Here is a 24,852-nt window from a genome sequence, read left to right as displayed (position 1 = left end):
TTCAGCAGCCAGAGAGGTGAGCCGTTGCTAGTGGATACGACCTGGTCACTACCGCCGCAGCAAGACCATCCCGCTTTGCGGCGGGCTCTGGTGAAAACCTGTAGTGGCTTAGAACCGGTCCACTAGCGCGGTCCTCGCCATCCCTCTCTGGCACAGAGGATCCACTACCTGCCAGCCGGCATCGTGACACATATCATGCAAAAGGTATCTAAAAATACATTAATAGAACAAGGTATAAGGAATATATTGAATATATATATATATATATATATATATATATACATACTCTCTTGGGTCCATCCTAATTGATAGTAATAATTATTAGCCCCATGTCACTGTTACAGATGAGGAGTAGTGGATCCGCTTACCTGTGTGGATGATGACATGGGCCGTATCAGGGAGCAGAGTCTAAGGTGCCGCTGGTTTTAACCAGAGCCCGCCACAAAGTGGGATGGACTTGCTGCAGCCGGTCGGCACCCAGATCGCTACCCCTGATATGACTCGTCCACACAGGCGGCTGATAAGTAACATAATACTGGATGGATAAGGCAACTCATAGTCAGGACAGGCAGCCGGTCAGGGCAGGCGGCACAGTAGCAAGGTTAGGCCACAAAGCAAGAGGTCAGAGGGCAGGCGGCACAGAAGCAAGGTCAGGGTACGTAGCAACATGGTCTGGAACATGGCAAGGCACAAACAGAACGCTTTCTCTTAGGCTGATAAGGCACAAAGATCCGGCAAGGATCTAAAGGAAGTGCCTTTACCTATAGGGTCATGGGAAAGCAAGAACCAATTAAATGTGTACTTTCCCTTTAAATTTCACAGAGCCGGTGCGGGGGCATGCGCATTGGCAAGCAGGAAGAGAGTGGAGAGGATGGGGAGGGTAAGAGGTGGTGGGCAGGCTGCAGTCGCATCCCGGGATGCAAAGCGCAGAACGGGATAAGCCGGGCAGCGGAGGAGGAGTGTGTCTGCGGCCAGCATGTCTGACTGCGTCGCAACTCCTAACAGGCACAATATATAATATGGTACATAATATAATTATATAGTAAATTTGAGTACCCGTATTAGTCCAGTGATGCAGATGCAAATCAAAAAATATTGCATTGTCTTGTTATACCTTTTTTATTGGACTGATAGAATTTTGTAGAGACAAGCTTTCGGGGTTCATCCCTTTATCAAGTCCAAAGCAAATCTAAGCTCACAAGCAGAAGACACAAGATACATCGCACAAATGTGCAGTTTACATATTTGTGAGATGTAACTTGTGTCTTCTGCTTGTGAGCTTAGATTTGCTTTTGACTTGTTAACTGGAGGAATCCCGAAAGCTTCTCTACAAAATTATGTTAGTCCAATAAAAAAGGTATTACAAGATACTGCAACATTTTTTTTATTTGCATATATATATATATATATATATATATATATATATATATATATATAGTAATAATAATTAATAGTAATATAGTTACATTTATGAATTCATATGTAATAAAAATATAATAAAAAAATATATATATAAAAGTGTATATCATTATAACACATATATAAGTGTATAACTTTACAGCTCTAAATAATGAAGAAATAAATAATATCTTAATATAATGAAGTGCAAAAGCTAAGATATATTGCAGACATCTTCTGTAGATGTATTCAGCCGTATATTCATTGTATATATATATATATATATATATATATATATATATATATATAAATGTAAATTATGTCAAAACAAAACCTCCCCAATGTGAAAGCTTTAGAAGATCATATGCCCCGAAAATAGAACACTTTAATCAGCCTAAAAATGTAGTAGGCATAACAATTTTGTTTGGGTTTTTTGGTTCCAAAGGGGACCTTTTTATTTTGGCGAGTGAAGGTCAAAGTTGTAGATAGGGTATGGGGGGAAGGAGTGGGTTTGGGATGTAGTAAAGGCACCCCTTGACACTTTGCCCCCCCCCCCCCCCCCGGCCCGTTGCTGTACATATGACTGTAGGTTATACAGCAGTCCATGTACTAGACATGCTACACATAGTGACCCATTGACAGCCTTGTATATGGTGAATTGTTGGTTCCAGTAGCCTACCCTAATTTATAACATCATTTATAATATATTTTCTGATATATGTATATATACAATTGCCTACTCTTTGCTTTTGCCCATAGTTTAACCCATAGTGAAAATGGCGATTCCCATTTTTTGCGCATATGTTCCCACAATACTCCGTTGGTCCTTGCGTAGCTGCAGGACACTAGGAGGTATGGAACTTAGGCAGTAATGCGGATTGTGACATGTGCTCTTGTTTATTTCGTTTATGCGCGCAGTCGCAAGTAAGATCACTATGTTCGGGAGATGGCAAAGTCATGTGATGTGTCATATGACATGCTAAGTCCCGGACATGCGCAGTCCCATTGTTTACAAACAGGGGACTAGCGGCATGTTAGAAGGAGGTCCAAGCAGCATGGGAGTGAGTACCTGCCCATTTATTGTGGTATTTACAAGCAATCTAAATGTTTTTACTGTATATCACATATATTTTTTTATATGGATATAATATTACACAGTGTGCTTATATTAATCATCATTACATCATTACATCATGAACTTACAGTAAATTTGATTCGTCACGAACTTCTCGGCTCGGCAGTTGATGACTTATCCTGCGTAAATTAGTTCAGCCTTCAGGTGCTCCGGTGGGCTGGAAAAGGTGGATACAGTCCTAGGAAAGAGTCTCCTAGGACTGTATCCACCTTTTCCAGCCCACGGGAGCACCTGAAAGCTGAACTCATTTATGCAGGAAAAGGCATCAACTGCCGAGCCGAGAAGTTCGTGACGAATCGAATTTACTGTAAGTTCGCTCATTTCTAATATTAATGATGATGATTATTTCATATAAGTGATTGTTGATGTGCAATTCTATGATTTTTTTTTATCATTGTTTACACTGATGATGTCACTATGTACCTACCCCTTTGTGGGCGTATTGTACCATATATATATATATATATATATATATATATATATATATATAAATATAAATATATATATATGGTTCACTTGCACTTTATTGTATGCTTGAAAAAGAGCTCATTGAGTAGGTTGAAATGTTGCTCTTCACTTTGGGTGAATAAAAACCACTTTTACCTTGGATTCCTGGAGTGCCGCCCTATGTATGTAAATTACGTCAAAACAAAACCTCCCCAATGGGAAAGCTTTAGAAGATCAAATGCCCCGAAAATAGAACACTTTAATCAGCCTAAAATGTACAGAAGTAAAGCCTATCATTCCTTTATTTCATTCTAGTCCAGCTAGTAAGTGCGCCAAGCAAAATGTGAGGGATATAATATCCCGTACTTGGCACAAGATCTTTTCTAATGGTCGTGCATTAGTAAAAGATTGCTTTCACAGTAGCTTAATGTATTATTTGCATGCTAAATATTTCTATTTTGTCTCTTTTACTCCTTGCCAGGAGAATTTAGCCAGACTGCAGCGGGCATTTGCAAGAAAATGGGAATTCATCTTTATGCAAGCAGAGGCACAAGTCAAGTAAGATATATCAAGTATCAACTAACATAGATAAATCTAAGGTCTTCACATGGGTTCACAGGGGGAGATTTATCAAAACCTGTCCAGAGGAAAAGTTGGTGAGTTGCCCATAGTAACCAATCAGATCGCTTCTTTCATTTTTCAACGGCCTTTTCAAAAATGAAAGAAGCAATCTGATTAGTTGCTATGAGCAACTCAGCAACTTTTCCTCTGGACAGGTTTTGATAAATCACCCCCACATAGCAAATCAGGTTTTGATACATAATCTGTAGTCAAAGTATGGCATGGAAACAAAAAGAAGGAGGCATACGTTGTTCTCTAAGGCTATGTTCACAAATCGTTTTTTGAGCCTCATTTTGAGTCATAAACGACTGAAAGAGGGCCAAAAGCCAAAAACGGCTGAAAAAATTGTGTAATCAGAAACACTGCTAAAAATAATGTTGTAAGTAATATGTTTTCTCTCTTTAACATTCACCAGAAACAAAAAAAAATTGCATTTTTTGGCTAATTTTACATGACAGATACATGTGTCGAATCATTCGGCTATGTTTACATATTGTAAAATGATAACAAAAATAATACCGTAAAAATTTTGTGCACACATTGGCCCTTATTTACTAAGTGTGGAGTGTAGGTTTCTTTGTGGGTTTTTATTTCCTAAAAAAAAATTTCCCACGTTATTTACTAAGGTTTCCCTACATTTTCCACTTTCCTTACATTTTGCTTTTTTTTTTTTTACATATGCTCTGATCTGTGGAGTTTTCCTCAACTGAAATCCACCACATTTTCTGTGGAAACCTTAGTAAATATGTCGGGTTTTTGTGAAAATGTTGAGTGAATTTGTTTATATATTCTGTACCATGATCCACAGCAGAAAATCTGTAAGATCTCCATTTCCACAACACTGCAGGATTTACATGTCCACAACACTGCAGATTTATTGCAGAATTTGACTTCCATATTTAAGTATTTGGGGAAAATCTGCAATAAATCTTCTGGCCACAATCTCCATCCAGCTGCATTGTAACTTCATAGACCTATAGTGGAGCCTGTCTAGTGTGGCTGAATGCAGATCACAGTGTCCGGCATTAGCGCAATTCTCCTGGTGATATCTAGAGATCAGTCAGGGTCTGCACAATTTTCCTTAATTAAATTCACACAGAGGATTGAAAAATGTAAAAAATCAAAACAAAAAGTAAGTTGTAAAAGTGTTAATTTTTTATTTTACAAAGAATGCAATTTATTTGTTGAAAGCTATATAGTACACCATGTTTGTTTTGTGTGAGATATAATTCGTAATGTGTAATAATATTATACTTTCAATGTCTGATCACAATGCAACACCTAGTAGACTACAGCAGTACTATATTTTTTATTATAATTATTAATCTTATTATTAGCATTATCCCAAATTTTTCTAAAAATGTTAATTAAGGAAATTGGTTTTCTTCTCTTCATATGCCAATCCTATCAATTATTATTTGTAAGCTTGCATTTCATATAAAAACTAGGTGCTAAGGAATGTTAAGGCTACGTACACTCACGCACATTTTAGGCTATAATCAGGCCCAAATTCTTCTTGCTTCTGCATTTTTGTAGATTACAGGCAGAAAATGCACATGTAGAATAAAATATGCCACTAAATTTGACACTGTGTAAACATAGCCTAAACATTTAAGACATACTTACAACTGCACTATACATATGTTTGGTCATCGTTAATTCGGTAGTATGTCTCTAGTAAAGAGAAAAAAGCTGTGCAGCAGGTGTTAATGAAGGACATACTTTATGTATTTTTCTTTGTTTGTATTTTATATTATTATACAACCCCTTTTCTGCTTGGCTGCAGGAACTCACACAGGCTTGTTGGGCCTTAAAACTCATTCAATCAAACAGAAGGCTGTTTCTATTTAGGTTACACATTTAGGCAAACACATAAGGCTTGCATATCTTTTTGAATCTTAATTCATTATTCAGAGGGGGGAAAAATTCAGTTATCTTTATATATTTGTACTTTTGTTATATATATTTAACAACCTTTAACACATTTTGGAAGGCCTTTTACCTTATTCAGATGCTAATAAAGTAAACAGGGAGTTTAAAATACCATCTCTAAAATGAAATCTAACAATACTTTTCAATGTGTTTTAACAACACTGTGTAAATATAATAATATATTACAGTACAGAAGTAGAAATTAGGCTGACTAAACACTTCATATTCAAGAAAACCAAATAAGTCAGATCATTTCATGATATGCCAAAGGAATGGAGAAAACCCAAAATATGTCTTCACCTCTGAGATAAATAAGTATAATGTGACAGCTTGACCAGCTATGTTCAACCAAGGGAATGTTTTCAATTAATGATGTAATTACATGATGAGTATAATATGAATGTGCTATGAAGTGTAAATCTGCTTACAATGGGTAGTCTATATTTTATATGATACTAATACATTATGCAACAAATATATATTAAATATTGAGTAAAGACCTAGTATTAAAGGTGTACGCCAGTGGAAAACTTTTTTTTTTTTTTAAATCAACTGGTGCCAGAAAGTTAAGCAGATTTGTAAATTACTTCTATTAAATCTTAATCCTTCTAGTACTTATTAGCTGCTGAATACTACAGAGGAAATTATTTTCTTTTTGGAACACAGAGCTCTCTGCTGACATCATGACCACAGTGCTCTCTGCTGACATCTCTGTCCATTTTAGGAACTGTCCAGAGCAGCATATGTTTGCTATGGGGATTTTCTTCTACTCTGGACAGTTCTTAAAATGGACAGAGATGTCAGCAGAGAGCACTGTGCTTGTGATATCAGCAGAGAGCTCTGTGTTCAAAAAAGAAAATAATTTCCACTGTAGTATTCAGCAGCTAATAAGTACTAGAAGGATTAAGATTTTTTAATAGAAGTCATTTACAAATCTGTTTAACTTTCTGGAACCAGTTGATTAAAAAAAAGAAAAGTTTTCCACCGGAGTACCCCTTTAAAATACTTTTTCAACTTAAAGAGAACCTTTCATGAGATTTTACCATATACAGTATAACACATGGCAACATGTTATATGCGGTAAAATCTTCTTCCTCACCATCCTCAGGAGACGTTCCTGCATTCAGGAGTGGTAAAGATATGAAGTTAGAAAGTATCCCCCCACTGGCCACATAAGTAGTCCCCTAGGCTTGAAGCTATACTCACCATTCCTGAAGGCAGGAACATCCCCGTAGATGGTGAGGATGTTTCCCTTTAAATAAACTTAAAGAAATATAATAAATTAAGCAGATATAAATCAATCAAATATTAGGTTCTGTAAGTTTCTTTATATATATATATATATATATATATATATATATATATAAGATTAGACATCATCAGCAGATCATGATCATCAGTCATAAGAATCATGAAGGATTAGTCACGTGTGTTATGGATGTTGACACGAGGGTGAACTGAGCCTATGTTTAAATCATCATTCCTCTGTTATGGTGTCTTGGGATCTTGAAACCTCCTGGATTCTCAAGATTTTCAGAACAAAGTTCATGGTAAAATATGGCAGCCTATTTAGCTTCTACCAGACACCAACACCTTCACCCACGAGTTGCAATGTGGCACCATTAGAATTGATTCTTTGTTCTTGTAACTGATGGGTCTCGACAGACAATCCTGCACCTATATTATATAGATACTTTGATGACACATCACTGACAGTCGAACAGCGTCACCCCATAGTCCTGCACCGGTGTCTTGTCAAATGTCTCCATACAAATAAATCATGTACATTCCAACAGCATTTGAGTCCGTAAATATAAAAGTTTATGTACACTAATACATATCACATCATGCAGACTACTTTATTTTGATTACAGAAACAAACTGATTTTATCTGGGTCTATTTACAGAATTGACAGGAAAAAGGATAAAACTGAAAGAAAGATCCTGGACAGCCAAGAGAGAGGGTTTTGGGATGTTCACCGACCAGTGGTATGTCTAAATATTTTTAATTTTACTGTATAACTTTTCTGCAGCTTTTCCTCTTTATATAAAAAAAACTAAGGGGGCTATTTATCATTGTGTTCTATTGCTTTTTTTGTCTACATTTGCAAATTTTTTTTATTTTTGCGCTAATTGCTGTTTTTTTGTTGTGTTTTTTTTTGCATTTTTTTTCAAGTTCTAAAATCCGTCATTTTGACATTTTGGTGTTGCTAGACAATTTTTAAAGTGATGGATGCAGGGGTCACAAATCTATTATCTGCGTGTTTTTGATTTTTGCGCAAATTGTGCCGCAACTGGCGCAAAAAAAACCTGCAAATCTAGACCACCTCCCGACCAGATCTAAAAAAAGATTACTACTCCTGTCTGTTTGCAAAAAATAAAAAATCATCAGCCAGAATGAAAGAGAGGGAGAGAGAGAGAATAAGAAAGTTTAAAGACATAAAAAGTAAAAAATAAAAAAAATAAAAACGTGCAAATGAAAAGTAAAGCAGTTGTCCATATGAAACAATCAGATATATCTTTTAAGGTACAAAAAAGGAATGGTAAAGATGTAAGAAACAATAAGATTGTAAGCAATAGACAAAAGCTAAAAAAATATCCGACAATGTGATGATAACAAAATAAAAAAGTGAAAGGCATATATATATATATCTGTTCAACTAAAACCTCCGTCTCTCGAACAATATTATTATGTTTTACTTCCAGGCCTGGTAACGGCCGCAACGCCCCCTCCCATAGAAATGAATGGAGGGGGCGTGGCATGGCGTCACATCCCCGTCTCGGAAGCCCGGCGGTTTCTGAAACTTCAGACGCAGCTACGCATAGAATGCGGGCTGCTGCAGGGAGATAACTGGGGTCCCAGCAGCGGGCCCCCCGCGATCAGACATTTTATCCCCTATCATTTCGATAGGGGATAAGATGTTTTTGCCCGGAATACCCCTTTAATTTTCATCAGTAACAACATATAAAACGTTTTTGGATCTGATAGTGACCATTTAAGCAGCTCAGCTTTGCCTCATTGACACTTGGCTGAGAAAGTTTGGTGACCACCATCTGATTTAAGAAGAGGTACAGATGGCTTTAATTCCCAAACAGCTATCCAACAGTGACTGCAACTCCCAGCACCAAATACAGCTGACAGATTCCCTTTTAACTTTCACGTTTCCAGGGGCTTAACTAGAGTCCTATGGTCCACAGTGCAAAGTTGCAACCTGTACATTCTGCCAGCATTGATACAGTATGTAAGGTCATGTTTTTCATCACCTTCCATCCAAAAAGAGCTAACTGAAAATAATATAAGTAAATTAGATCTATATATTAGACAATTTTCTATGTATGATAATATACCTCATACTGTTACCAAATAACACCACTATACAAGGAGCATTTATTATCACTATACTAATTGAACTATTCCAAGTATTCCAAGGCCAATATTAACAATAATACTGTTACACCAGGGACAAGTAATACCACCAGGCCATGATAGCATATCATCACCTCTTATTGTCTGAATAATACCACCATACTGTTACTGAATAAAAACAGTGTGCAAAGATTAAGATAACTAATATACAGTGCCATGTAGTGGTATAAACCAGCTTTACACAGTAGTTCTGCTGACCATATAAGTGATTAGAATGGAAATAAGAACACAACAAAAGGCGCTCCACTGTGTGAATCCTTCCCAGGCTAATGGGTGTGAGTAAAAGTCAAAGACAGACTCACCTAGGCAAGTTCTGCAAATCCAGCACAACTTGTATCAAGGTGTAATATAGAACGGCTTCTGCTCCCTCCTCTAACGATCCAAGGCGTCAATAGCATACATACAACTCCCGGGGGACTGCCAGTAATGAGTGGTCAGTCCGACCGAAGTTTAAAGTGTGATGGCCCAGTACAGGAGTTGTACCCCCATACTCCTGCTGCCCTATCCGACAGCCTCCCTACAGTGACCCCTGGGCCTCCTCTACACCTGTCCCCTTGTATATATATATCTATTGCCTGTATTATATTGTATAATGTTTATAAAAGGTGTTATAGCTTTAAGAATTGTTAACACGTGATTACCGGTTTCATGTGAGGGTAACCCAGTGAGGTATCAGTGACCACGTGACCTTAGAGGGACCTATGGGACCCCTCAGAGTCTCCCTCATATGAGCCCTGGGTGGAGCCACTGCTCTCTCTCTCTCTTCCTGCTTATGCTGAGTTGCAGCAAGGTCAAGTCCAAGAGTGTGTCTGGAGTCCATATGAGGCCTCTAGTCAGTCCAGAAGCCAACAGTCTTCAAGTAAGCTACAATTGGGGTATAGTCAGTCCCATTCAAGTCAGTCAAGTCAAAGTCATCTGTCTTCAGTCAGTGTGGCCTGCATCAATATTGTCCCAGTCCACTACAAGTCCCAGCATGCCCTGAGGTCTCTGGTCACCTCCGTGGGCCTGGCTATGCTGTATAGACAGTTCCATCTGTCACTCAGTAAAGCTACCGTTGTCCGTAACTTGGCATCGGAGTCATTATTGCCCCCGTGCCTTGCCCAGGATCCATCGGTATACCTTCGGGTGGTATTGAGGATAAACCACACCCTGGTGTCACGAACAGTGAAGAGTTAATGCCATCTGCCACTAGGGTAATTCCATCTGCCCTGCATCACACCCTCTACGACAAAAGCATTTATTATAAATAAAGAAGCGTACATTTCATTATTTTTCATAAATGTTCTGTGCACCTATACATTTAAAATGCCCCCTCTGTATCAACAAAGATTTAAAAAAAAAGATAATAAACTTACCTTTTTCCTGCTTCCATTCCAAGCAGCATGTCTTCCTAATGCTGTGATGTGCTGCCTGTGCTGGGGTCATGACATCTTGAACTAAATCAACCTATTGTAGGCCTCTGGCCTAAAGTACCCTGAAGCTTACACAAAGAAATGACAGGGCAGAGATTCAATGGCTCCTTGCTCTGTCATGTATTTAAAATAGATCTGTATCTTGAGGACACAAATACAGTAATGGGGCAATTGATGGACTGGAAGCCGGTGTCATAGCAGGCATGTGGCCTGTCACCTTTGGAGGTACACCACTGCATGTTGCTATGGGTAATGGCTAACACTGCACCTTGGAGTAGATTTAGATGTTCCCTGAGCTCTCTCTACCCTTCCGTTTAATCTATCGGCATCGAAAGCACCACATAGAGCAAAAAGTTTTTTGCAAGCCAAACACCTTTATACGTTTTTATTACACCCACATACTGTAGGTACACACATAAACAGAATATCTTTTTTTTTTTATAACTGTTTATTTTTTCAAAAGTTTTAAATTTTCCAAAACAAAGGAAAACTATTACACATAAAGGAAAAAAAAGGATCACAACATCAGGTAAGTGAAAATAAAAAGAAGGGAAGGGACTGTGGGAAGAGGGCAGGAGGCGGTGAGCAACAGTCCATATGACGCCTCATCAGAAATATAAATCTCATAAACAGAATATCTAAAACACACGGTAAGGTACATCATCATGATCCTCTATGAAACTATACTTGCCAGTAAAAGCATGTTGCCTGTCCATCCTGGAGTCACAATTCGGCATTCTTCATATAAGTTATTGTTATATTCTGATGATTTATTACTTTATGTTACATAACCAGTTACATCCCTTCCCTTTGTAGCATACCCATAAGTCAGAACCATAACGATCTGTTCACTGTTAATTTTACACCTTTATTACAGACCCTCAAAATGGACATCCTTCCAAGGCAAACTATTCCTGCCCTTTTACCATGAGCCTTCGTATTATATTGACAAAAAATAACAAATCAATCCTATACCTTTATTATTATTATTAAAATTAGTTTTTTAATCTGAACTTGCTCTTCTGTACCTATTTTCTGGTTACTCTTTAAAAAAAAAAATTAAAAAAAAAAAGGGCCATCTGGGACACTTTCCAGAAGTGATAATTTCAAAGTATATTGGAAATACACCATTGCTCTCCCCCCTTGAGATCTGAGACCTTGAGGTTCTGACAAACTTGGTCTATATACAGAGTTTGGATTCAAGGGAATATTTGGACTCCTAAAAAATTGTGTTGTGCCAACACTAAATTTGAATGAGGATTTCTACCCTTTACCCCTTTTATGTTCTTTTTTGCTTCTCTTCTTGAATCCTAGTTCCCTTCGGCCTTTTATTTCCATACCTGTTTTCTATCTTTGATATTTTGTTATACACGTTACATTATGCAGCATCCTTTGTCTGGAACACTTCACAATAGACCTTTGGATTCATAGGTTTAATTTGGTCATCTGGTTTAAATATTTTTTTCTATGATTGGTGGAACATCTTTATTGTTATGCTCGATTTACCATTCTGATATCCATTACTGCCTTTGTATGTATACATTTGGTGATGAAAAAATAAACAGAGATTTGCCTTAGAAATTTCTAAAATGTCATAATGACATGCAGACATTTTGGTTAGGGTGGGTTTTTGGCGCTGCAAACCCCACTGATCTCTATAATGAAGAGGCAGAGCAATGAACGCTTGTTTTTGCTTGGCATTTCTCTTAAGGCCAATTGTGTGGTGTATGGATTTATAGAAAGTCTTATTGGTGTAAAGATAGAGGTATCTAAAGATGCTCCAAATGTATCAAATAGTATGAGCCACTGTGATAGGTCTGGAGAATTCTTAGACTTTCTAGTGTAGTTTAGTACTGTTCTAGTAAATCTGCTCCACTGCTATTTATTTAGCCTGGATGTGTGAATACCACAGAGATGGATATAAGAAAGTGCCGTCGAATGAAGAATCCACAGAAGGTCAAAAAGGTATGTCTGCTAATACCCTTCCATGATTCAAAAGATGTTATTTAGCAGCTTATTTTACTTCTTTTTTCCCCAAGTATATAGTATGATGAATTTTCCATAGTGATATTTGGTTGGCCTTAAACAAATAGGCACATACGCTAATGTGAATGAAAAAAATTCTTCTTTCTTTATATATGATTCAACAAAAATACAGGAACCAAGCACATAAATATTCACCCAGCGTGTGTCATACAGTCACAAGATGTTAAAAGGAGACATCACAGGCTTCCTTGGCCATCATGTGCAGCTGCACCAGCAATCTCTTATGCGGCCGTCTCCATTCACTGCTGGTCTGGTAGGTAAGTCTGCAACGTTTCAAGGGCAACGCCCCCTTTGTCAACCATAGAGCAAATTCCCATCACCACAATACATAGATAAGAAAATCTTATCTGATATTGAAATCTCGGGAGTGTTTCTTATCTGTGTATTGTGGTGATGGGAATTTGCACTATGGTTGACAAAGGGGGTGTTGCCCTTGAAACGTTGCAGACTTACCTACCAGACCTGCAGTGAATGGAGACAGCTGCATAAGAGATTGCTGGTCAGCTATACATGAAAGCCAAGGAAGTCTGTGATGTCTCCTTTTAACATGTTGCGGACTGTATGACACACGCTGGGTGATTATTTATTTGCTTGATTCCTGTATTTTTGTTGAATCATATATATAATTTTTTGCATTCATATTAGCGTGTGTGCCTACTTCTTTAAGACTGATACGATACTGGGTATATACAGTAGAGCACCCAGACACTACGCTATCACCCTAACATCACCTGTCCCATATTGTATTGAAAGACTGTGTGATATTTGGTTGGCTACAAGTCACAGTAATGCAACTTTCACACATCTTTTTGAGAGAAAAAGCTGCAAGTGTCTAAAGCTAATTTCACACAGGTAAGACCCAATGCAGATTTTCCACTATGAGTTAACATGCAGAAAATACGCAGGGGATGCTAGTACCAGCAGTATGTAACCTCCAAATCTTTTTCACATGCTGCAAATGTAAACTGTACAAAATCCACATCAGGAATTGCTCTGCAGTTTAGTTCAATGTGAAAGATTAAAGGGATTATCCAGGAAAAAACTTTTTTTGATATATCAACTGGCTAAAGAAAGTTAAACAGATTTGTAAATTACTTCTATTAAAAAATCTTAATCCTTTCAGTACTTATGAGCTTCTGAAGTTGAGTTGTTCTTTTCTGTCTAAGTGCTCTCTGATGACACGTGTCTTACAATCCCCATAGCAAACCTCTTCTAAACTGGGCGGTTCCCGAGACACGTGTCATCAGAGAGCACTTAGACAGAAAAGAACAACTCAACTTCAGAAGCTCATAAGTACTGAAAGGATTAAGATTTTTTAATAGAAGTAATTTACAAATCTGTTTAACTTTCTGGAGCCAGTAGATATATAAAAAAAAAAGTTTTTTCCTGGATAACCCCTTTAAATGACAGAGAAAGAGTGGAATTAGTAAAACTATGGCACTATAGAGGATAATTCACATCACTATTATAACCTGTTTACTTTACTCCCCACCCTTGCCACAGGGTTTCATTCCAGCAAGCTAAAGTGATTATTTCCAGGTTGAGGCTCTAATACAAAGCTAATAGGTAAAACAGCAGGGAGAGGTATTTGAAGATGAAACCTATGTGAATACATTCTTAATGAACTATAGATAAAAGGATCTTAACTTTTTTTTTTTTTTTTAATAGGAACATTCTGGGGGAAAAAATAAAAACTTATATTAAGTTTACCATTGAGAAGAGTGAGAAAAGGGATTTAATCAGATACCTTCATTATCATCCATTATTTTCCATTTCACATACCTTGTGTGAACACAGACTACATTTTTCAATATTAAAGTCTGTTGACTGGGCAGACCAGGGTTGCTTCTTAACTTCATATTCATGCTCTTTGAACCATGATCGAATGCACTAAGCAGTGTGGATAGTAGTGTTGAGCGGCATAAGCCATATTCGAATTCGCGAATAATCGCGAATATATGGACGAATATTCGTCATATATTCGCGAATATTTGCATATTCGTTATATTCCCGTTTAATTTTCGCATATGCGAATTTTCGCACGCCAGTCTCACACAGTAGTATTAGAGCCTTCTTTACACCACACAAGCTGGAAGCAGAGAGGGATGATCACTGTGATGTGTACTGTGAAGAAAAAAAAAACAAAAAACGAATATTCGTAATTACGAATATATAGCGCTATATTCGCGAAATTCGCGAATTCGCGAATATGCGATATTCGTGAATAATATTCGAATTGCGAATATTCACGAGCAACACTAGTGGATAGGTGCGTGGTCGTCTTGGAGGATTTTATCACCATTGGTAAACAATGTCTGGACCATGGGATGGAGTTGGTCATATAAAAGTATGAAGATAAAGTATTATCTTCAAAGAGACTATTTGGTCAAAAGACTGACATGATATTGCACTTCATACCATACATGAACCCCCTGCATGCCTAACAGTGGGTTTAAAGCAGTCAACGTTGTAGGTGTCATCCATTGATCTGCAGACATGGGTACATGCGAAATGGGGCCTCCCTGCCTTTAATAGTGTGTCAGAAGAGTTTATCTAAAATAGGGGTTTTCTAGTTATTTTTCCAACCTCTATATATCCACTAACAGAACAGTGTCAAGGTTATCCAGGTCCAAGCAGTCCTACTATGGAAACTGACAGGGATGACGAAAGCCAGCCAGATGAGCGTAGTAAAACATTTAATATTAAAGGGGTATTCCAGGCAAAACCTTTTTTTATATATATATATATCAACTGGCTCCGGATAGTTAAACAGATTTGTAAATTACTTCTATTTAAAAATCTTAATCCTTCCAATAGTTATTAGCTTCTGAAGTTTTCTGTCTAACTGCTCAATGATGATGTCACGTCCCGGGAGCTGTGCATGATGGGAGAATATCCCCATAGGAACTGCACAGCTCCCGGGTCGTGAGTCATCAGAGAGCAGTTAGACAGAAAACAACAACTCAACTTCAGAAGCTAATAACTATTGGAAGGATTAAGATTTTTTAATAGAAGTAATTTACAAATCTGTTTAACTTTCCGGAGACAGTTGATATATGAAACAAAGTTTTGGCCTGGAATACCCCTTTAATATAGAAAAACTCAACAGAAAATGAGTTTCTTCCATTTGACTTCGAAAGTACATCATTATAATATAGATATGGCCAGTCCTTTATTTGTGCCAATCTGGTAACACAGAATGGCAACGTAGGTAAAAGGAGTGGGAAGAAGGTAGTTCAAGACAAGAACAAACCGATTGAAATCAGCTATTAGGCATTTTACTTATTGTAAGGTTCCTTTTAATATGTGCAGGGGATAATGGGATTAAACTCATTGTGAAACGCTTAATGGGGTTTTGTTAATTCCCTCTCTATTAGCAAAATTCAGTACAAGAATGTTCCCCTGCACTGGAGGCCTATTGGAGTGTATGTGCAGCATTCATATGTGCAGTATTCATATCCATATCCAGCATTCATATCTCTGAGGAAATATAAACATCATCATGATTCAATCAAAATTGCAGCTCGAGGAGAACATTTTTTAATAAGTGTTTTACAAGCAAAACAAAATAAAATGATATCTCATCAAATAATAAAACATTCTAATTCACGTAAACTAAGCATAACTGTCATTTCAGAAACCCTTTTACATCATAGAGACATGTCAAAAAATGTACCCCCTCCAATCGCTAGAAAAAACATAGAGAAGCAGTCTCTGCACTGCTGTGTACAGGCTCCATAAACTTACTACCGTATATACTCGAAAAATCATGCTGAAAACGCCCCCCTCGGCTTATACTCGAGTGAACTCTCCGCCTGTCAATCCCTTCTCAGTGGTCTTCAACCTGCGGACCTCCAGATGTTGCAAAACTACAACTCCCAGCATGACCGGACAGACCCCCCCTTTAGTTTTCTACTCACCTCCCCTTGGTGGGAAGGAAGGGTGAGCTGGTCCGGGCCATCTATGCTGCAGGGACCGTCCGGTGGGGAGGGTTAGTCGTTCCGGGCTGTCCATTTTCAACGGGGGGCCCTCTTCCCCATGTTCCAAGCCTGCCCCGGACTAGTGACGTTGCCTTGACGACGACGCACAGGGACGTTCATTCGCAGCCTGCCCACCGAGGGGAGGTGAGTAGAAAACGAAAGGACGGGGTCTGGATGATGACGAAGGCCGCAGTGGTCTTCAACCTGCGGACCTCCAGAGGTTTCAAAACTACAACTCCCAGCATGCACGGACAGCCGATGGCTGTCCGGGCATGCTGGGAGTTGTAGTTTTGCAACATCTGGAGGTCCGCAGGTTGAAGACCACCGATGAAGGGATTGATAGGCGGTGATGATGAAGGGGGGATGATGACAGGGTCTGGATGATGACAGGGGTCTGGATGATGAAATGCGGGGGATGATGTATTTCGCACCCTAGGCTTATAGTCGAGTCAATAACTTTTCCTGGGTTTTTGGGGTGAAATTAGGGGCCTCGGGTTATATTCGGCTCGGCTTATACTCGAGTATACGGTATATAGTCTGTACTGCAACACGGAGACAACTGGAAGAAATAGCTCTCAAGTGAGTAACATTCCCTGTTAATTTTAGCGATCAGTCAGGGTCTCAGTACCTGGACTCCCACTGACGAAAACTTTTGACATGTCTCTATGCTATGTCAAACCTTTTTTGAAATAACAATTATTCTTAAAGAAAACAAGCATTTATAAAAGCATACCTAGAAGTAAAAAAATATCTTGCTGGTACTGACTTTTGTGATGTTTAAATAATAGCTGTATATGTATCAAAATGTAGTATATTAATAAACTATTTTTTTTCTCTAGAATGATAAGTCCATTAAAATAATCACTTTCCCTCTTTTATTTATTTTATTTAGTCTGTATATGGTGTATCGGAGGACTCTCAGTCACAAAGCCCAGTGCACATGGCTTCCCATGTGATTAGGAAAACGACAAAAGATGACTTGCGAAAACAGGTTAGTACACCGGTAAAATAGAAAAGACATTCATCATCTATCCACAGGATCTCCATACTGATTACTAAATACGGTAAACAGTCCTCCTTAGTTCTGTATAGTTAGTCAAACAGTATGGGGGAGATCTATCAAAACCGGTCCAGAGGAAAAGTTGCTGAGTTACCCATAGCAACCAATCAGATCACAAAGAGGCCTGTGAAAAATGAAAGAAGCGATCTGATTGGTTGCTATGGGCAACTGCACCACTCTTCCTCTACACTGGTTTTGATAAATATCCTTCTATATTCTTACACTTAAAAAGTTGTTCTAACAACTCTAACATTAAAGGGGTTATCCGGCAGGAAGGAGGGTTCAAAACTATGGCCATTATGTGGGATATAAAAAAAATAAACCTCTACTCACCTCCAGCACTTATGCGGTGCCTCTGCCGTCATGCAGTCATCTTCCTGAGCTGCAGTGTGACGGTTTAAGCCCAGGAAGCACCCGGTCCCAATATATCATACTGTCGCTCAGTAAATCACCGGCTACAGCAGTTTCCAGGTTCATCCAACAATTCATTGAGCTGTAGTTTGACAAATCAGGCCTGAGTACTTCCCCGGCACGACATTCACGCTGCAGCTCAGAAAGACAATTGCAGCAGGGAACTGAAGCAGGACACCGAGGGCACCGGGGGAGTGCTGGAGATGTGTAAAGGTTTATTTTTTTTTATATCCCACACAATAAGTAAAGTTATTAAAACCAGCTTAAAGCACGGAACTGGGGCCTCTCAAAAAGCTGTCTGTCGAGAGTGCAAAGAGTTGGACCCCCACTGACTAAATATTGATGCCCTATACTAAGGATAGGTCATGAATTTTAAAGTCCCCAAAAACTTATTTCGTTATTTTATTTTTATATAAACCTATAAGTGCTACCTGAAAAACTTACAGCTCCAGTATAATACAAAAATACACAATCTTTATTAAGCAAGAATAAAAAAAAAAACAGAGACAGTATCCCTAACCCATTTAAGACATGCACCCCAAGATAAGAGCACAAGGTGTACCCATATGACTAAGTCTTAGATGATTATAACCTTAGTACCACTCCAGCAGGGATAGTTAGACTGACCTCACAGTGGTATAATATCAAGCATAGAAATATAATATTATGGTAAAAGACCTATACCTGGAGCAAACATGTTACTGTGTGTCATATGTGGAACCTGGGCCGCCTTAATGCTGTTTAAGATTATATTCCCTAACTACTCCTAACACCCCTCCTGCCCTTAAAAAAAAAAATTCCGAGCTTTAAAAATCTCTGTACCATACCTTTCCACTTGCTCACATTGTGTGAGCTCCTGGCAGGAGAAATTGGGCATTCCCCAGCAGGCACGACGTCACTGAAGCCTGCGAGAGCTGTGCCTCACCATGCCCCGCACGCACTTTCTGAGTTTGGTCTCCTGCCAGGCCTAGAGGAGACCAAACTAACGGTTTGACTTGAGGCAGGAAACGGAAAACTGCCACCTAGTGGACGTTTTTTTCAATCACATTAAAAACATATAAAGGTTGAGAATTTTAACAGAAAGTAAATAGCAAAGTGTCTTATAATTACATAATAAACAATATATTAAAAGTTTAGTTTGGTGACAGGTACTCTTTAAGGCAGCACTTATCGGTGTAGATATATTGAATGGGTTGCGATACCTGTTGTAATATTGATTTTTCATTATTTTATTTTTGTCTATACAGTGGTCCCTCAACATACAATGGCAATTGGTTCCAATCAGGGAAACAAAGAAAATGGGGGGGCTCAATCTAATATATACTAAATAGCTGGGTACTACTCAGTGAGAAGACGCAACACATCGCATAAGAAAGAAAGCAACACTGAGGTATGGTAGCCCACCAATAATAATATCCAATCCAAGTAATCTTTATTGCACAAATTTGTCATATACACACAAATACAGAGCATATTTAAAAACAATTAAAACTGGCTCAAAAAAGGCCAAAGCACAACTCAGGAGAGAGGCTGGTAACCCCCTCCCCTAAGGATAAGCACCCGTCCCAAAAGAGTCCACATACATGAGTCTACACACTCCAGGACCCTCTGTGGCCCCCGTCCCTAATCTTCACTACTATCTCCAAGGAATCCTCCAGTCTTGGACGCTTGCCTCATGCAGGGTTTAGTATTCAACAGAATCATGTGGACTGAGTGATTATTTCAGACATACTGCACTTTATATTGGGGGATAGTAACTTCTTTGTATATATTTAATATATCTTTATCATTTTTGCATATGATCAGTATTGAGGGATATGTGCAATACATGTGTTATTATATGCACTAGTTTTTCTACCTCCATTAGTACATTATATACCTACTTATCTGTACCATACATAATTTATTCTTTGGTCCTGATATAGACTGGAATGTGTAGACTCATGTATGTGGACTTTTTTGGGATGGGTGCTTATCCTTTGGGAGGGGGTTCATAGCCTCTCTCCTGAGTTGTGCTTTGGCCTTTTTTGAGCCAGTTTTAATTGTTTTTAAATACAACATGTTTGTGTGTATATAAGAAATTTGTGCAATAAAGATTACTTGAATTGGATATTATTATTGGTGTGCTACTATACCTCAGTGTTGCTTTCTTTCTTATGCGACGGTAATTGGTTCCAAGCGGACCATCGTTTGTTGAAACCCTCATATGTTAAGGGATTTGGATCATACGCACATGACCCCGCTGCTCCGGCCCGTCAGTTCACCGCTCTTCTGCTGCTGTATCACTACGTCACTGCTGCCCTGTGCCGTCGCTCTCCGTCTCCGTCATCACGTCGCCGCTCACGCTGCCCCTATTAGACGACGGGGCGGCGTAAGCGGTGACATGATGACGGGGATGTGATGACGGCGAAGAGCAGAGGAGCAGCGAAATGACCAGCCAGAGTGGCGTTGACATGTAAGTATCATTCAGCGGGGCACATGGGATGCATTATACGGCTATCTGGCGGCAGCTGAAGCGGTCAGCGCTGCAGGATAGCCATTTATGCGATGACCCCGACACATAGCAGCATCGTATGTTGATGCTGTCTTCAACATATGAGGGCCTCTGAGAGGCCATCGTATGTTGAAATGATCGTATGTCCGGGCCATCGTATGTCGGGGAAACACTGTACTGGTAGCTACCTTGTGAATATATATTTTGTATTAAAGTGATATAGGTTTTTTTTTCAAGTACTGTTTTGTTATTGATAAAGTTGAAGCAAAGGTATACTAATGTAAACTGAACATTAATATTTAACAGAAGGACACTGTTCCCTCATACACATAATAATGGTATGCAATACGCTTATAAAATCATAATGGTTGCTACAGACATTTAGTTCACAGAGAGAAAACAATTAAAAAAAATAAACAGTGCAAAAAAAAAGTTATATAAATATACAGTGCTGTATGATGTGAATGTACTAATATGAGATTTGTTTTGTTTATAGATAGATTTTCTGAATGTTCAGATAGATCGACATTGTTTAAAGATGTCCAAAGTAGCTGATAGGTAAGTTTTAAAATACATTGTTCATTTTTTCTACTAAAGTAATGGACAACTTATTTATACCAAAATAGGAAGACAGCACAATAGATAACTTATTTTCTATTGAGATTTTTTTTTCCATACAGGCAGAGTATACACATAGATTTTCTGTCCAGAAGTTTGGGACAGTACCGTGGTCAAGAAGCATTCACTATTTATTAGGTTGTCACCCCACCTGTTTGTTTAGACATCAGCCTTTTCTTTGGTACTTGGGACTATGAGAGATTATACTGTCATACTTTGCTCCCTACTCATTCTGTTTTATATACAAAATACATGAGGGTTAGAGGCACATGTATTCTAAAGTCTGTCTCCCTAGATATTAAAGGGGTTATCCAGGAAAAAACTTTTTTTTATATATCAACTTGCTCCAGAAAGTTAAACAGATTTGTAAATTACTTCTATTAAAAAATCTTAATCCTTTCAGTACTTATGAGCTTCTGAAGTTAAGGTTGTTCTTTTCTGTCTAAGTGCTCTCTGATGACACCAGTCTCGGGAAACGCCCAGTTTAGAAGCAAACCCCCATAGCAAACATCTTCTAAACTGGGCGTTTCCCGAGACACGTGTCATCAGAGAGCACTTAGACAGAAAAGAAAAACCTTAACTTCAGAAGCTCATAAGTACTGAAAGGATTAAGATTTTTTAATAGAAATAATTTACAAATCTGTTTAACTTTCTGGAGCCAGTTGATATATAAAAAAAAGTTTTGCCCTGGAATACCCCTTTAATGTATAATGTCAGTGGCTAATTATATGAAGTACATCTCCTTTTGTCTTGTTCAGCTTTATTGCTTATTCCGAACAATACACAGAGTATGATCCTTTCCTTACCCCGGCTGATCCTTCCAATCCGTGGATAAGTGATGATGCAACATTCTGGGATTTAGAAGTCAGGTAAATACTTTGTGTTTTGTGAAAGGTATGATTAAAAGGGACTTATGGTTTCTGGAAAACAAGATCATCTGCTCCACAGATTTTGGCACTTTATAATTTTTTCTATCCTTCCTCCCCTTCCATGTTTGACAGTCAACTGGGTGTTCACTACAACTTAAAGTCTTACTGTCGTTAGAAACAACTTTTTTTTCCATTTTTCCATTTAATACTTCCTGAAAAACTAAGCATTTTCCTTATATACTTCATTAAAATATGTAATTGCTAAAGATATGAAAAAGGGGTTTTATAAAAATGGCCACTAGGGATCTCTGTCTTTTTAATTTTGCAAAGGAACCCTGAAAATCCATCATTTTTGATCCGTAAAACAAAAAGACCAAAACATCTGAGGTGAGGGGGAGGGAGGTGTTGTTATCTCCATACTGTGTCTCAGAGCAGTGTGTAATCCAACATTCAAAAGCATGAGCTGAACCCCTGTGAGATCCAGGCAGTCCCCGCCCCACCGCCCCTTAATTTTTAACTGCATTGGCAACTGCCCAGTTGACAGTCTGGACCCCTTTTAGCATACTGGAAACTGTAACTTATAATAACTACTGAATTGGGAAGGGGGATCTCTTTAAAATGTGCTGTTTTGATTATGTGGATACAGTGGTCCCTCAAGTTACAATATTAATTCGTTCCAGGACGGCCATTGTATGTTGAAACCATCGTATGTTGAGACTAGAGATGAGCGAACTTACAGTAAATTCGATTCGTCACGAACTTCTCGGCTCGGCAGTTGATGACTTATCCTGCGTAAATTAGTTCAGCTTTCAGGTGCTCCGGTGGGCTGGAAAAGGTGGATACAGTCCTAGGAAAGAGTCTCCTAGGACTGTATCCACCTTTTCCAGCCCACCAGAGCACCTGAAAGCTGAACTAATTTATGCAGGAAAAGTCATCAACTGCCGAGCCGAGAAGTTCGTGACGAATCGAATTTACTGTAAGTTCTCTCATCTCTAGTTGAGACCATAACTCTATTGAAACCTGGTAATTGGTTCTGAAGCCCCAAAATGTCATCCAAAAATAGGAAAAAGTGAGGATTAAAGATAAATAAGTAGATAACCAATATAGATAAAGCAAATCCTTACATATAAAAGTAAGAAAGATCTGCTGGTAGCTGTGAATCACTGTCTATTTCAGTGTTTCCCAACCAGGGCACCTCCAGCTGTTGCAAAACTACAAGTCCAAGCATGCCCGGACAGCCTTCGGCTGTCCGGGCATGCTGGGAGTTGTAGTTTTGCAACAGGTGGAGGCACCCTCTTTGGGAAACACTGGTCTATGTAGAGGACAGAAGCTTCTTCAGGGTCCTGTACAGAACACGCAATGTCCTAAAAAAAAGGAAAATGGAGCCGCCCTCACCTGATGTCCAAAGGAGCAGCTAACCCTGGCCCAGGTAAAGAGTACAGAAAATTTAGTACCTCGCTACCAGACACCAGTCAGTGCATGCACTTTAGGAATACAGGGGTTTTACCAGTGAAATGTCCATTCTGATTGGTCGGTTCTTCCAGCCATTGACAGGTTTCACAGATACCATAGCATTGTATGTTGAGTCTTGTTTCAAGTTACAATGGTCCAGAAAAGACCATTGTATGTTGAAACTATTGTATATTGAGGCCATTGTAAGTTGAGGGATCACTGTATGTTGATATAATTAGTGTGATCTATGTACATATATAGTTACAATATATCTTAGCACTATCGGAACCGTTTATTTGGTACATCCTTTCCAGAAGCTCATGAGGGTAGTAAACTTCCAAGCTAACAGTCTGAATAGTCTTTTTTAAGGTGTCATGCTTTCAGTACGTTTTAAAATATGCCTTCACAGATTCAATCTATTAATAATTCAGCATTTGAACAAAAAAATTCCACTGTGTAAATTCTCTGTAGTCATGCACAAGTAACATATTCATATCATGAATATCCAGATTAAAGGTCCCAAAACAATTGCCATCTCTGAACTAGAAACTAACAAAAATACATGTGAAATATTAATGTTTTGCTATAATCTACATCTACTTTCTTGCCGTCATCAGCAAAGAGCCATCTCAGCAACGTGTGAAGAGGTGGGGATTTTGTCTGGATGAAATGCTTAAAGACCCAGTAGGACGAGAGCAATTCCTTCGCTTTGTGGAGTCAGAATTCAGTTCTGAAAACCTCAGGTTAGTAAATTGATGTTATTGTGGCTCTATAGTTCCATCTACATTTTAGCAATCACATGGATATGGTTAGATATTAAGTGAAAGGATAAAGTAGTGCAGTTATTTCAATAAGTACCCCATGGGGGAGATTTATGAAAACCTGTGCAGAGGCCTTTTTAAAAATGAAAGAAGCTATTTGGTCAACTTTTCCTCTGCACAGGTTTTAATATATCTCCCTCGTGTCCTTATGAACTAAAGCAGCTTACTAAAGGCCCTGGTAACAAGAAAAAAAAAAGCATCTCCTGAAATTCTGTTTCTATTTCTTGTTACAATTATTAATGGGTTACTATCATTAAAAAAAAAGTTTTGTCACCTTGCCCAGACAAGTGAAAAGTTTTGGGTCACGTTGGGTCTCACTCATGGAACCCGATGAGATAAGCTAGTTATAAGCCAGGGAAGTTTGCAGCAGTTCACCACGCACTCCCTGGCTGTCAATCAAATCCAACCTTTTTGCTATAGGTGTCTATGCAGCAAAAAAGGTCAGTTCTGCTGGCCAGCTAGGAAGTGGAGCGCTATGCTGCGTATTTCCCAAGCTTATACAGTGATGCAAAAAAGTATTTTGTGCAAGTTCTCCCACTTAAAAAAGATGAGAGAGGCCTGTAATTTTCATCATAGGTAAACCTCAACTATGAGAGACACAATGAGAAAAATCCATAAAATCACATGGTCTGTTTTTTAAAGAATTTATTTGCAAATTATGGTGGAAAATAAGTATTTGGTCACCTACAAACAAGCAAGATTTCTGGCTCTCACAGACTTGTAACTTCT

General features: G+C 38.5%; 1 protein-coding gene across 8 annotated transcripts in view; it reads left to right on the top strand.

Moving 5' to 3' along the window:
* RGS6 (regulator of G protein signaling 6) overlaps nucleotides 1–24,852 on the top strand; it is a 536,396-nt gene that overhangs the window by 475,010 nt on the left and 36,534 nt on the right. For all 8 annotated transcript variants that reach the window (XM_056545778.1, XM_056545779.1, XM_056545773.1 and 5 more), the window contains 7 exons: nucleotides 3,462–3,538; nucleotides 7,441–7,522; nucleotides 12,263–12,337; nucleotides 17,291–17,389; nucleotides 20,860–20,921; nucleotides 21,740–21,850; nucleotides 23,920–24,045. In XM_056545778.1, coding sequence (XP_056401753.1) covers nucleotides 3,462–3,538; nucleotides 7,441–7,522; nucleotides 12,263–12,337; nucleotides 17,291–17,389; nucleotides 20,860–20,921; nucleotides 21,740–21,850; nucleotides 23,920–24,045 — 632 coding nt within the window. The remainder of the gene's footprint in view (nucleotides 1–3,461; nucleotides 3,539–7,440; nucleotides 7,523–12,262; nucleotides 12,338–17,290; nucleotides 17,390–20,859; nucleotides 20,922–21,739; nucleotides 21,851–23,919; nucleotides 24,046–24,852) is intronic.

This window comes from Hyla sarda, chromosome 11, assembly GCF_029499605.1.
Source record: "Hyla sarda isolate aHylSar1 chromosome 11, aHylSar1.hap1, whole genome shotgun sequence".
In the NCBI taxonomy this organism is placed as follows: Eukaryota; Metazoa; Chordata; class Amphibia; order Anura; family Hylidae; genus Hyla; species Hyla sarda.
This window is presented reverse-complemented; position numbering and strand designations above follow the sequence as displayed.